Source organism: Cyprinus carpio, chromosome A24 (genome assembly GCF_018340385.1).
Source record: "Cyprinus carpio isolate SPL01 chromosome A24, ASM1834038v1, whole genome shotgun sequence".
Classification (NCBI taxonomy): domain Eukaryota; kingdom Metazoa; phylum Chordata; class Actinopteri; order Cypriniformes; family Cyprinidae; genus Cyprinus; species Cyprinus carpio.
This window is the reverse complement of record NC_056595.1, coordinates 14,912,449-14,928,383: the sequence shown is the minus strand read 5'-3', so window position 1 is coordinate 14,928,383 and position 15,935 is coordinate 14,912,449. Positions and strand designations below refer to the sequence as shown.

General features: G+C 35.9%; 1 protein-coding gene across 2 annotated transcripts in view; it reads right to left on the bottom strand.

The window, feature by feature from the left end:
• The window catches only part of LOC109079265 (1-phosphatidylinositol 4,5-bisphosphate phosphodiesterase delta-1-like), a 27,004-nt gene extending 11,069 nt beyond the window's left edge, over nucleotides 1–15,935 (bottom strand). The window contains exons 1-2 of one of the 2 annotated variants that reach the window (XM_042714308.1): nucleotides 15,737–15,935; nucleotides 8,021–8,179 (exon numbers count right to left, since the gene is read on the bottom strand). In XM_042714308.1, coding sequence (XP_042570242.1) covers nucleotides 8,021–8,179; nucleotides 15,737–15,767 — 190 coding nt within the window. In that variant the 5' untranslated portion in view covers nucleotides 15,768–15,935. Of the gene's footprint in view, nucleotides 1–8,020; nucleotides 8,180–12,523; nucleotides 13,154–15,736 lie in introns of those variants that run through there. The other variant, XM_042714307.1, reaches the window with a different exon arrangement.

Here is a 15,935-nt window from a genome sequence, read left to right as displayed (position 1 = left end):
AGGTGTTTTGAGTTGATTAGCTTATTGGCATGGCACCATATTCTAATTTGTTGAGATATAGAATTGGTGGGTTTTTTTTGTTAAATGTGAGCCAAAATCATCGCAATTAAAAGAACCAATGAACTACTTCAGTCTGTGTGCATTGACTTTATTTAATACATGGGTTTCACAATTTGAGTTGAATTACTGAAATAAATGAACTTTTCCACGACATTCTAATTTATTGAGATGCACCTGTATATTTTGACTTTTAAAAACCTGCCAAACCAGAAAAGGAAACAGCACAGTGCAAGAGAGTCCATCCCTTTTAAGGATTTTAGAGATCAGTATTTTAACAGGGTTGTTTACAATTCCAAAATGAATTTTACATTTAAAATTGAGCAAACAGAATTGTAATTCCAATTTAAATTTATTGATATGTATATAGCTTCTGTAAAATGTTTAATCATTTCAATTGAATTACCCATACAGAAAACATATTTTCAGATTATATTAAATAAACAATTTTTGAAATAACTCTGTATAAAAAAATCTGTATTTAATTGATATAATTTTCTTTACATTTGTTCATTTATATTTTCATTATATTATATTAATGTAATTAATTTTATGGATTTTTAATGGAAGAACTGTGAAATATATTAATTTCATTTATTAATTACTTTAACCCTAATTTAGATTTCATAACAATATTTCACGGTTACATTTATTTTAATTCAGTAAATTCCTGTCATGCCTAATCAAATTTCAAATCAACATCCTTGAACGATTCAACTTTAACATTAACATGAGAGATACCTGAATAGTCTTGATTTCTCAATCAAAGAATCTTGGCAAAGCACTGCTGTATGAAATACAACTCAACGCAGGCATCACGTCAGACAGTGATAAGAAGGTGATAACCTCAGTAATGTTTCTTTACTGCAAACACAGCTGTGCATTACAATCAGTCTCCTCCTGCGCCCTCTGCCCTTTAATCGCAGTGCTAAATAAATATAACACTAAATAAGACAAACTGAGCTCTATTCTCAACAGTATTGTTAAAATCATAATTTTGATGTTAAATTATATTCAGTTCATTGTAGTAAAAACAATTTTTAATTCTTATAGTTATTTATCAATATATTGATATTTTGATGTTTATTTTCTTTATTTAAATTGATAAAATTTGTCAATGTAATTAAAATATTTATTGAAAATTACAAAAAAGAAAATTATAGAAAATTGCACAATCACACAAGCAAAGGTTTAAAACTGTGTCTATAGCTCATATATTATGTCGCTGAACTTCCTGAGATTCCAAAGGTTAAGGACTTTCTTTCAAAGACCATTTGATAAAAAAGGAAGAGCTTCACACACATACTCACACATTTTGTGTAAAAAGCCAAAAAAAAACACATCTAGATAAAATTTGTCACACACTCACAAAAACAAAAAAAAAGAAAAATATTTACAAAACACAAAATCAACAAAAAAAATGAAAAAACAAAGCAGTGTCAAAAGCAAGTCTAGCTTCCTTCATATTCCACTCAAACAAGCTGATAGAAAAGAAACATTGTGCTTGGCCAAATTCTGACCTCTTTTTTCGGAATTTGTCAGATTATTATTGTTACATTTAATGTATTATATAAAATACTGTGACTGAAATACTATTTAAAGATGAAAACAGTGACATTTTAGTTAATTATTGCACCAACACTTTTTTTAAGGTGAAGTGGGTTGCTTTTTGATTTAATGTAGTGATGTTCACCTTTAAAAATGATTGCTCATTTCCAAAATATGTCTGGTTTTTAAACCACTTCCAGTGAGGTGCTCTTTCTTTGCACACAGAGGGGAAAAGATCAATCCTCTGAGCTTCCCTGTTTGACATATAATTCATGTCATGGAAGAACTATTGTAGGTAGTAAAGTTGAATACAACTTAGCAACTGTGATGTGCTAAGCAAACCCTACTAAACACATATCTGGGCTCTTTCTAGTCTGACTCAGTGTGGGATGCTGACTATGTGACCTCTCCCTGAGTTTTGCTGGAGGCGAAAATAATAAACTCATGACAAACACCCTAAACAGGGGCAAAATCTGTTCATTGTTGTACAGATAATAGCGGCAATCTATTGAACGGGGCATCACACAGGACTGAGGTTGATGTTTTATTTAAACATTTCATGTCATTGTCCCATTTCTGTTCATAAATATACATATAACTCTACATTGCACTTCTGTTATATTCTGTACATACTCTGCTTAAATATTGTATATAGCAACTCCACAGTACATACTGTAAATCATAGCTTTACTTAATCTGCACTTACAGTATCTGTGTATAGAACACTATATTCTTGCAGTTCCGGTTAAATGCTAACTGCATTTCATTAGCGCTGTACTTGTACTCCGCATAATCACAATAAAGTTGAATCTAATCTAATCTAATTTCTGGATAGCTTTACTGCAGCACTTAGTGTTTGATAAGAACAATCTGTCACGTTTCCTCAGTTTGTTTCCAATCCCTCCAAATGCATTTAACTTGAGATAAACTTGGCACCATCACTATAAGATTATAAAAACCTCACTTCCTGTGTGTAAAAACATGATCCCCTTGTCCAGCCCGATCTCACGGCAATTCGTACATATTTTACGAGGTGGCTAATTCGTACGAATTCGTACGACCACACTCGTACAAATTCATACGATTTTTGCCAAATCGTACGTATTTTACGAGTTGCACATTCGTATGAATTTGTACAAATTACCTACACCAAACCCCGCCCCTAAACCTACCCGTCACTGGGGTCTAGGCAAATCGTATGAAATCGTACGAGTGAGGTCGTACAAATTCGTACGAATTAGCCACCTCCTAAAATACGTACAAATTGGTCGTGAGATAGCGTTGCCTTGTCTTCTCGCTTTAAAACCATTAACTAGACAATATTTTATAGATTTAACTATTAGCTTCAATGGCAAGTCTCTGAATCATCCTGTAACATTTCAATACTTACATTAAGTCAATTAGGATTTTACATGTTTTGAGATGTTTAATACATTTTCCATCATTTATGTCATTGTTTTGAGAATTTGAAAAGAGGCCGAAAAGCCTACATGTGTAATCCATCTAATCATTCATTCCTGGCCAATGGGAGTAAAAACGCTTGTCAAAAACACCCAACTAATGGGTGAGAATATCATGCGAACTGGACCAGAGGGTTTCCCTGCTGATATCTGGTGTTTTCACTAGAATCCTTTGATTTTGTTTGGTCTCGGTTTCCTTAATCACACACATGCAGGACAAAGAGGAGGCAGCCACGGTCTGGCAGACAGGAGATAAAGAGGCCTGATCTGAGGCCTTTGGCCAGGAGGAACCAGGCCGGAAGCTAAGAGGAGCAGAGGCATGTGGGAAAAAATATTTAATATCACCACAAACATTTTGTTCCCAACTCAAAGTCTTTTCTGGCCTTACAGGCGTTAAAAATGTTTGTGTAGGAGAATGAAGGACAGGTCTAACTATTTTTTTTTTTACAGCTCCAGGCTATAATGATGAGCGTACAGGAAAGCCGGTTGATGTGAGGCCTCTTTATTTTAAGTAAATTAAAGTTATTCGATTACAGTGTATCAAGAAACATGTTTTTATATAAAAATCTATTTGTATTGAGATATTATATACAGTATGATAATTGCATATACAGGTCCTTCTCAAAAAATTAGCATATTGTGAAAAAGTTCATTATTTTCCATAATGTAATGATAAAAATTAAACTTTCATATATTTTAGATTCATTGCACACCAACTGAAATATTTCAGGTCTTTTATTGTTTTAATACTGATGATTTTGGCATACAGCTCATGAAAACCCAAAATTCCTATCTCAAAAAATTAGCATATCATGAAAAGGTTCTCTAAACGAGCTATTAACCTAATCATCTGAATCAACTAATTAACTCTAAACACCTGCAAAAGATTCCTGAGGTTTTTAAAAACTCCCAGTCTGGTTCATTACTCAAAACCGCAATCATGGGTAAGACTGCCGACCTGACTGCTGTCCAGAAGGCCATCATTGACACCCTCAAGCGAGAGGGTAAGACACTGAAAGAAATTTCTAAATGAATAGGCTGTTCCCAGAGTGCTGTATCAAGGCACCTCAGTGGGAAGTCTGTGGGAAGGAAAAAGTGTGGCAAAAAAACGCTGCACAACGAGAAGAGGTGACCGGACCCTGAGGAAGATTGTGGAGAAGGACCGATTCCAGACCTTGGGGGACCTGCGGAAGCAGTGGACTGAGTCTGGAGTAGAAACATCCAGAGCCACCGTGCACAGGAAATGGGCTACAGGTGTCGCATTCCCCACAGAGAAGCAGCACTGGACTGTTGCTCAGTGGTCCAAAGTACTTTTTCTCGGATGAAAGCAAATTTTGCATGTCATTCGGAAATCAAGGTGCCAGAGTCTGGAGGAAGACTGGGGAGAAGGAAATGCCAAAATGCCTGAAGTCCAGTGTCAAGTACCCACAGTCAGTGATGGTCTGGGGTGCCATGTCAGCTGCTGGTGTTGGTCCACTGTCTTTTATCAAGGGCAGGGTCAATGCAGCTAGCTATCAGGAGATTTTGGAGCACTTCATGCTTCCATCTGCTGAAAAGCTTTATGGAGATGAAGATTTCGTTTTTCAGCACGACCTGGCACCTGCTCACAGTGCCAAAACCACTGGTAAAATGGTTTACTGACCATGGTATTACTGTGCTCAATTGGCCTGCCAACTCTCCTGACCTGAACCCCCATAGAGAATCTGTGGGATATTGTGAAGAGAAAGTTGAGAAACGCAAGACCCAACACTCTGGATGAGCTTAAGGCCGCTATCGAAGCATTCTGGGCCTCCATAACACCTCAGCAGAGCCACAGGCTGATTGCCTCCATGCCACGCCGCATTGAAGCAGTCATTTCTGCAAAAGGATTCCCGACCAAGTATTGAGTGCATAACTGAACATAATTATTTGAAGGTTGACTTTTTTTGTATTAAAAACACTTTTCTTCATATTCCACTCAAACAAGCTGACAGAAAAGAAACATTGTGCTTGGCCAAATTCTGACCTCTTTTCTCGGAATTTGTCAGATTATTATTGTTACATTTAATGTATTATATAAAATACTGTAACTGAAATACTATTTAAAGATGAAAACAGTGACATTTTGGTTAATTATTCCACCAACACTTTTTTAAGGTGAAGTGGGTTGCTTTTTGATTTAATGTAGTGATGTTCACCTTTAAAAATGATTGCTCATTTCCAAAATATGAGGTGCTCTTTCTCGGTTTCTGCACACAGAGGGGAAAAGATCAATCCTCTGAGCCACCCTATTTGACATATAATTCAAGTCATGGAAGAACTATTGTAGGTACAAGCTGGATACAACTTAGCAACTGTGATGTGCTAAGCAAACCCTACTAAACACATATCTGGGCTCTTTCTAGTCTGACTCAGTGTGGGATGCTGACTATGTGACCTCTCCCTGAGTTTTGCTGGAGGCGAAAATAATAAACTCATGACAAACACCCTAAACGGGGCAAAATCTGTTCATTGTTGTACAGATAATAGCGGCAATCTATTGAACGGGGCATCACACAGGACTGAGGTTGATGTTTTATTTAAACATTCATGTCATTGTCCCATTTCTGTTCATAATATACATATAACTCTACATTGCACTTCTGTTATATTCTGTACATACTCTGCTTAATATTGTATATAGCAACTCCACAGTACATACTGTAAATCATAGCTTTACTTAATCTGCACTTACAGTATCTGTGTATAGAACACTATATTCTTGCAGTTCCGGTTAGATGCTAACTGCATTTCATTAGCGCTGTACTTGTACTCCGCATAATCACAATAAAGTTGAATCTAATCTAATCTAATTTCTGGATAGCTTTACTGCAGCACTTAGTGTTTGATAAAAACAACCTGACACAAACCCTCAACCATCACTACAATACCACAAAAACCACACAACCTGAGATAAAAAACACAACACCACTATAATACTATAAAAAAAACAATTAACTAGACAAAAAATCATAAACCCAACATCCAGCCCGATCTCACGGCAATTCGTACATATTTTACGAGGTGGCTAATTCGTACGAATTCGTACGACCACACTCGTACAAATTCATATGATTTTTGCCAAATCGTACGTATTTTACGAGTTGCACATTCGTATGAATTTGTACGAATTACCTACACCAAACCCCGCCCCTAAACCTACCCGTCACTGGGGTCTAGGCAAATCGTATGAAATCGTACGAGTGAGGTCGTACAAATTCGTACGAATTAGCCACCTCCTAAAATACGTACAAATTGGTCGTGAGATAGCGTTGCCTTGTCTTCTCGCTTTAAAACCATGTAACTAGACAATATTTTATAGATTTAAAACATTTCAATACTTACAAAGTCTCTGAATCATCCTTTACCATTTCAATACTTACATTAAGTCAATTAGGATTTTACATGTTTTGAGATGTTTAATACATTTTCCATCATTTATGTCATTGTTTTGAGAATTTGAAAAGAGGCCAAAAAGCCTACATGTGTAATCCATCTAATCATCATTCCTGGCCAATGGGAGTAAAAACGCTTGTCAAAACACCCAACTAATGGGTGAGAATATCATGCGAACTGGACCAGAGGGTTTCCCTGCTGATATCTGGTGTTTTCACTAGAATCCTTTGATTTTGTTTGGTCTCGGTTTCCTTAATCACACACATGCAGGACAAAGAGGGGGAGGCAGCCACGGTCTGGCAGACCCGGAGATAAAGAGGCCTGATCTGAGGCCGCCTTGGCCAGGGAGCGGCACCAGCCGCCGGGGGGACTCGGGAGACTCTGTGAGCGGCACCCCGCCGCCGCTAAGGGGAGGAGACCCGGGAGAGCAGCGGCACCCGCCGCCGCCTCGTGGGAAAAACCAGCCTATTTAATATCACCACAAACATTTTGTTCCCAACTCAAAGTCTTTTCCCCGCGCGGCTCGCAGGGAACATCTTACGGCGTTAAAAATGTTTGTGTAGGAGAATGAGCCAGGAGAGCAGGTTAACGTAGTCCCTCCTAATGCTGAATTTTTTTTTTTACAGCTCCCGACGGCTATAATTCGATGAGCGTACAGGAAGGCAGAGTGGTGGGTGAGACCGTCCGTGACAATAGGCACCAGTTGATGTGAGGCCGAGGGAACCAGGTGTGCTTTATTTCCGGGAGAATGGAAGTGAAATTCATGAAAGTTATTCGATTACAGTGTATCAAGAAACATGTTTTTATATAATAATCTATTTGTATTGAGATATTATATACAGTATGATAATTGCATATACATACACACACACGTTGTGTGTATAATCAAAATACAGTAAAAATAGAAATAGTCTACTGTTTCTATTTTAAATCATCTTATATTTCTGATAAAAAAAGTCTTCAGTGTCACATGATCCTTCAGAAATCAGTCTAATATGCTGATTTTGATGCTCAAGGAACGTATTTATCAATTTTAAAAACAGATGTGCTGCCTAATATTTTTGATTCTTTTGTACAGGATTCTTTGATGACTTGAATGCTTAAAAACAGCATTTATTTAATATATATAGTAACATAAATGTATTTATTGTCACTTTTCATCAAATGAATGCACTCTTGATTAACAACTACTGAATGGTAGTGTATTATATAAAATATTTTTCTTATTTTTTTTTATTTCAATTTTATGTCATTATATATTTAATTTTACCACAAAAAAGGTAATTGAGTTCTTCATGACACATGTTAGTTGTATGTGTGTTTAGGAATAATAGTTCCTTTAGTATATTTATGGCCGATATATGGTTTTGTAAACCTGAACATTCATGTGTTTCATTGATCAAAATTGCTTGTCTTGGCAGCTTAGTTGTTTTAATTTACGGTGTTTTACTTAGAATACTAAGATGTATTATCTCAAGTAAACTCTTGATTCTTCGTAAAATGAGTGTTGAAATGAAGAAAGGGACAGCAGAGACACTTACAGCCGGAGTCCCTCTTGAAAGTCTTGCTGGTCTGTTGCCACATAGTCTTGCAGTCATCGTTCAGCCGAAAGAAGCGGGTCTTCCTCCATGACCTGGACTTCACCTTTATTAGGTTTCCACCTTTCAGCAAAAACTGCAGGTCCGGGTCTCCATCCAGACCTAAAGGTCAAGAAAATGTCAAGTTCATTCATCAGTGCGAATGGATTTCACAATGGTCATAAAATGTTTATGAGAACCTGTGTGTCTTAGGAAAAGTCCAAATACAGAGACAAAGTCAAAAACATTTGGGGTCAGTGCTGAGTCACATATAGTTCAAAGCTATTTAAAAAGATTATATCCATGGTTTCATTAATGCTAATGCCCTGGCACGCCTCTCTCCAGACAAAAGCAGAAATGATCTTAAAGAATTTACACTGCTTTGTTCAAAGTCAAAACCTGCTGGGTGAGCTTAAAGTATGGTAAAGGTTGCTGTAAATGCACCAAAATTACTTTTTCATGCTGTATATCTACACACTATAAAGTCTAAATCATTGAGTTTTTACTTTAATGAAAAGAAAATAAATGTTTAACCATTCCAGTTGCGAAGTTTTGTTTTTAAATTCCTTAAATTTTTCCCTTTCAGTAACTAGTATCGATCTTTAAAAATTTCAGCATAAAGTATATCACTATGCCTTGTTATATTCAGTTTATATTCAGAAATTGTACTCATTGTCTTAAAGATAACACTGTATTGACCACACGCATCCACCCACACAGCATTTTTTTCCATATCGCAATGATACTGTGGTTATTTTTTCTTGCTGAAACCACAAACCCACAATGCTGATAGAGAAAAGATTAGCTATAAAGTCCTTTGCATTGCTCACAGAGATTCTTGCGTGAATATATACAGATATGCAGATCGTGTGCTTCACATACTGAGAACATAGAAAAAAATTAAATACACTATATTTTTGTTTTATGAGTTATGGCTTTGAAATAGTTTGTACTAATTTTGCACTTTTCTGCTATTTTTTATTTAAAAGAAAAAAAAAAAAGCATACATGTACAAATATCCAAAAAAGATATACTAAGAATCCAAAAAAAAAAAAAAAAAAAAAAATATCAGTTTTTACAAAAATTTGAAGCAGCACAAATTTGATTATCAAAATTGATAATAAGAAGAAATGTTTCTTGAGCAGCAAATCAGCACATATGAATAATATACTGAAAGAGTTTACTTTCCAAACAGCCATATGATCCATGTTACAATTTTCAGGATTGGTTTTCAAACAATCATGCAAGGATTATTGCATCTATAAAGCAAGACAAATATAGAAAAATGTGTATGTGCATGGGTGGTGGTGTTTGTAGTCAATTCATCTCAATGTTGCAATAAAAGATCAGTCTTTCCATAAAATGCTTTCACTTCCATTTCAGGAGTGGCTGAATTTGGAACGATAACGATAACGGTTAATGATAAATGTGCAACCTGGTTGAACTCTGTCGTGGTGGGCTTAATTGGCCCAACAGTTGAATTATGAATATTTCCAGATTCTCTGAAAAAAAGGGTGTGGGCACAACCATAAAATTGCAGACATTTTTTTACGAGCTGTTGCCACAGATTCTGTTTATGAGGCTCTGGCTGCACTCAAGCAGAAGACGGAGAAATGGTGAAAAAGTTGAGATGGTTTCAGAAAGGCCTTTGAAATGAGCCTGAAATTTCCTGTGCTGAGATGGTTGCCTGTGTTTACTCGGAAAACTCTGTGTGTAAGATTTTATTTGGATGACTGATACTAGAGTTCTAGCATTTTTGAAAAGGGTGAGGTATTTAACATTTAGGAAAATGTGAGCATTTGGCTTTTTATCTCATTCAAATCATACTCTTCTGACTTCTCATTGCTGTGATCTTAAAAGAAATTATAGAAACAAGGCCAAGTATGATTTGCAAAGTGGATTTCATTTGTGCAATTGCTGGACTAAAAGCTATTCATAAGCATTCACCTCAATAGCAGTTTAAAGGCAGCAAACGGTGAAAAAGTAATAAAAACATTTAAAGGCCCTCCAAAACAAAACTGGGCATTAGTAAAATATTAAGTATATATATAGTGAAATATTTAAGCAATATATGTTGCTTTTAAAAAGGTTTATTTAGCCAGAAAACACTCTTAATTATGAATGGCCATCAATGAAAGCTGCTATAGACAGATGTTGTAGTTACCTTCACAGACTGTACTGTCATGCACAGATTATCGTTCAGCTGTATCAATTCAATATGGCAGCAAACTCTGAATTTATAAGTGTTATAAATTGTTATAAACGTATCATGAATTCTGCAATCTGTGGGTGCAATCTGAGTTACAAGTCATTTTTAGGAGGGGGGTTATCCTTTTTCCAACTCAGTGATTCTGTTTTTTTTTTCTTTTTTTTCCTGACATGTTGATGCACTGAAAAAAATGTTTCATTCATCCAATTAAAAAAATTTAGGGTAATGATTCACATCTATATTTTTTAACTTTAGGGCAAGTTATTTATTTTTCATTGGCTCAAGTTAAAAAAAAATCTAGATGTGAATCATTACCCTAAATTTTTTAGGGTAATGATTGGATGTTATAAGTTGCACTGAAACAAAAACTGTGCCTTTAAAATGTGATTATTTTAAAGGTGGTGAGTATTTTCTATACCCACTGTATCTACATGTGAGCCACAAAGAATTTCTTTACAAATGCAGTATTTAGCTTCAAAATCAGTACTTTTAGAAGTTTGTGAGTCATGTCAAAGACAGCTGACTAAAGACGTTATGCAACTCAGCATGTGTGTAACTAAAAATATGCCAAAAGAGTCTTTTTCTATCTTGCTAACTTGCATTGAAACCTGAATAAAAGTTAACTGAACACAAAAAGCATGTGTATGCTGCTCTTTCATGTACAATATAGGTGAATGGTGACCACAGCTGTTCAAAGCAAGCAAATACAAACTTCTAGGTCTGATACTTAGACAAAGCTATCGTGACTTCAAAAGACTTGTAATATAGCACACAAGTTGAATTAACCCTTTTTTTTTATCTAACATGTATGGTGCTTTTTTGTCATTCTGAAGCTTCCCAGCCCCCATCCACTGTGTTGCTCCACAATAATCTTGTGTAAACAGGTTAGCCATCATCATTTAGCCATTTTAAGCCCATTTGTCTTTCAGTAACTACACATCTCTACATAATAGTATTACTAGTATTACACATGTGTGTTCTGTATTTTTGAATCTCACAGTAAATGTAGTGAGATTCAAATGTTTATTTTTGGCATTATCAACAGAATGCTTAAGACCACATGTTTAAATTTTCTTTTGGATCAACCTCAGTTTAACATTTGCATAAAAGCTCTTCAGTTTGACTGCTAAAATGTATGTAAAGATAGCAGCTGAAGCATTCAAATCCATTCAGTTTCAGGACGCTGCAATGAAGTGGGAAAATAAACGATGATCACAATGCTATTTCATCTGTTTGATGCTATACTCCTCAAAACTTTTTCCATTTAACTGGAATATTCATCTATGAAGCCCTGGGTGCCACTATTTTTTTCTGGACAGAAATGTAAATAAAAAGTCTTTATTTATAACCAGCTAACCTTGATTTTTCATCACTGGAAGGTAGCCAGTGATTAAAATGTGATAAGTCAACCGACAAAACCATTCAGTCTTTCCTTGGAAAGGTTCTGTAATCCTACTCTTCTTTTTTCAGTAAAAAACAAACAAACAAAAAAAACATACAACAACAACAACAAAAAAACATTAACAAATCAAATCTTATCTGGTGTATTTGGCTGGAATGCCATTTAATGCCATACAGAAAAACAACAAAAAGCCGAACAGGAAAATCCCCTTGACTCATTCCTCATCCCAAACATTAAAAAAGTGTATCATGCACTTATGAAATTGTAGACGCTTGTGACCTCCTTCAGAACCCAGCCTTACTGAATCATGTGCATTTAAACATCCATTGCATTTCTTCACGGTATTCTGTAAATGCTCTTAATATTTTGAATCCTTTATATTTAGAGTCCAGATTCTTACAGCAAACAAAACGCTTGATTGGCCACTGAACTACGCATTGACTTTGGTAGCAGAGATTGGTTGACACGTTTACAGTATTTAATCATTCCATAAATGATTCCATAAACGAAACTTAATGTTATTTCAAAGTCTGTAGGCTATGTGTATGATCGGTTAATGTTATTTTATTAACCTTGCACAGTCACTTAAATGTTTACACAACATTTACAGTGCGAGCGAGCTCTTCTTTTACTTTTACAGTTTAAAAGTTACATAAGTTACAGTTTAGATGAGATCCCCTTTTTATGGTTTTGCAGTAAGTAGCTAGTAGAATAAATAAATAAATAAAAACTATATATGCAATTATGGTGGAAACGTCCTGGAACTACAGCAATACAAAGATAAACAAATCTCGGACAGTTTAATCTGCGGAGGGGTATTTAATGCACGAACGCCCGACACAAATGCAACACCCACCTATGCGTTTGCCATTCTCGTATGCCACGATCTTGCACTGCTCTTGGTAAACTAACTCCTGGGATTTCGTCCTTTTGCGCACACAAGACATTCCTCAAAGGGATCGACTGTAATCTGCTGATTGTCTAGAAAAATAACATGAGGCGAGAAAACCATGACGTTTGCAAGTCTCTTTCTATGGGCGGGTTCTAAACCTGCAAAAAAATCACTCTATTGTGTTTTTACGATTCACTTGCTCTATGTATCTAAGTTTTGCGCATCTATAAGTCTGGCGTGTTATAAATTTCACTGTGGTATTTAATTGTGCCATAACAATATCCTATTTGTAAGATTTTTGCCCGTTTTCTCAGCCTGCTTAAATACAAAACCATTTACGTCCTCCTGATAGAAGTTTCCGTGTAACATATAGATTTTGCCTGATGTCTATAAACATAATCTCGCTTATGGAAGAATCTTTGGCTGAACGAATCTTTTAAATGGAGGAATCGGTCTGATTTGACTCCTAGCTATTTAGTTTGCTGAAGTTTCTCCCCTTTAAAAGCCTGTGCTGACCAAAACGCGAACCAATAGCATTCCAGTGCGGGTTGTGATGGATCAGTTCATTGGCTGGACCTGCTGAACGAACCGCCCCCTTCACTGAACGAGTCAAGACTCGAAGCGGTACTAAATGAGACAAACTGAATGAACTTGAGCTCTGCATCTGCTGACCAACTAAAGACGCGGCATGTCGTTCAATTCAGCTCTGCTTGTGTGTCAAGCTCTTTAACAAAGAGAGAACGGTGGTGAATAGTTATCCATTTTAGTTATTTCTGTATTCTTATAGCTTTATTGAAGTCATATCAAACACAACATCTCTATAGAATCTAAGCAGATGTAATCTGAACAAATGAGTGTGCGAATCTAAATGAATCTTTTAGGGAACCGATTCGAAGATACGAGTCACTTTGATGAATTACTAGTTGAAACGTAATTTGGCATAGGGCGCCTTCTTCTGGTTGAATCCTCGCGTGACATTAGTTAACTACTTAACTTCATGCTGAACGTGGGTTGGTGCAAAAATTAAGGTCCACGAAAAGAATGTTATATAGCTATAATCATACAAACTACGTTAACTCAAATAGTGTGTATTTGTTTGTGAGCTGCAATGCTTATAAATGACATCCCAGACACGGATTTCACACGGGCCAGATGTGGGCCGATTCTGGGCCAACACTAGGCTATGTTGCTGTCTGGGATGGTTTCATTGTGAACCCATGCATCTTTGTAGGCCTACGGAGCCCCTAAAAGGACATGGTGGTGGAAAAAATTCGGGGTGAGTGAAAAAAAAATCGGGGTGGGAGGAAAAAATATTTTTCAAATGCTTTACGTTCCCTCTCAAAACTTTTGCGTTCCCGCGAGAAACTTTGCGTTCCCTCGCAAAACTTTTGCGTTCCCTCGCGAAACTTTTGCTTCTCGCAAATATATTTGCGTTCCCTTGCAAAGATATTTGCATTCTCTTGCAAAACCAGTTGACTTTTCATTTTATGTTTCAGCGATTTGATCTCGCCGGCGCCTCATGCACACATATTCATTGCAAGTGTTGTCTGTTCATTATTAAAATAAAGAATCACCAATACAGATAAAATGTTACACAGTCAATTTAAATAATCTGTTATAGTCTGTGCCGTGCAGCGTGAGCCCCGGCCCACTCCAGTGTGGTACATTTTTGTTAATTATGAATTTTTTTTCCCGTCAATATTGGAACATACAAAGCCCAGTTATTTTAATAAATAATGATTTAGCTTCAAATACATTGCAAATATGAAAACATTTGGATTTGTGCTAATGAGAGCGGTGGGTGAGCCCATTCTTTCAGTTTCGCTTTACTCTAAGTTTTGGCTTGTTTATAGCTATTCTGGTCTTGTCTGCTTTCCTGTGCATAATAGGCTATATTTTATTAATAAAACAAGCAAATTATTTTGGTTTTAGCCTATACTGTCTTTATAAAATAGCCTTATTAATATTAGCATAATAGTTTATAATGCTAATATAATAATTTTTACCTTACTTAAAATAATGCTATTAATAAGGTTATTAATATTACAATTGTTATAGGTATTATTAATAGTATTTATTAGGCCTAATACTGAATGGGGCCTCCAATGTCACTGTTAGCCTACTTTAAGCCACATTACGCGTTTTAGAATGTCCCAAAACCATGCCTTAAACTATAAGCAAAGCTGTATTTGAACTTAAGTCCAAGTTTAAAATAAAACTCCGCGTTTTCTTTATGGGAGGAAAAAAGCGTCTGTTCTTTTGTGTTTACCTGCTTTCATGTATACTTTATTAATAAACTGTATACCGAATTCGGCCTTTTTATACCACTGTCTAGTCCATAAATTAAGCGTTTTCTTTCTATGAGGGATAGCCTACGCTTAAAGTGCAATTTACCGGGTTAAGTTCATATTCTGAGCTACTCTGCTTGTATGATTTATTAGGTGTGTACTGAATTTAGTCATCAAGTGTTTTACATTAAGAGTTTTAGAATGTCCTAAAACCGTGCCTTAATAAGCATGCACTGACTATTTCGTATTTCCAAGTTAAAAAAAACTATATGAACCGCTCCATTGTGAACGTATGGAGTTGTATGAACCAAGCTGTAAAGCAAGCAGGAAGTGTTGTCCAAACTCAACTGGTTTTGCAAGAGAACGCAAATATATTTGCGAGAGAACGCAAAAGTTTTGCGAGGGAACGCAAAGCATTTGAAAAATAAATTTTTTTCCTCCATCCCGGTTTTTTTTTCTCACTCACCCCGAATTTTTTTCCACCACCATATCCTTTTAGGGGCTCCGTAGAATGCTATATTGAAGTTCTCGAATGTAAATCAAGCAAACTCCTGACCTGTGATGGAAAATGTTATGATGACACTAAACATGGCACCTCTACATTTAATAGCAGTTCTGAGTGTACAACAATAAACAAGATGGTATTTACACATTGACTGAAAAGAACCTTGCGAAAGCAAAAAAAAAAAAAAAAAAAAAAAAGGTAAAATATTTTACAATCTATATCAAAGAAAATCGCTTTGTGTGAAGTGTGTGGTACTGTAGCATTCAAATATACACATTATGGTGTTCATATAGCCTATAGCCATTATGAATAGCATGTTGACACTTCAAATCAAAATTGTTTACTTCTCGCACGGAATAATTATGACATCACTGCAAAACTTACCGAATCTGCTGACACTTCCATCGAGTTCCATGAATTTTTTTGTTGTTTTATTTAGTATTTGTTTTCAATTGTAGTCTATTCCATTTGGAAAAAGACCTTTCGTGTCCCAAAGCCACTCAGAGCTGCTCAGCTACTGACTGAGATGAGTAAAGCCCGTGTCCTAAACCATCCACTGACAGGAAAGTTCAGTGTGTGTGTG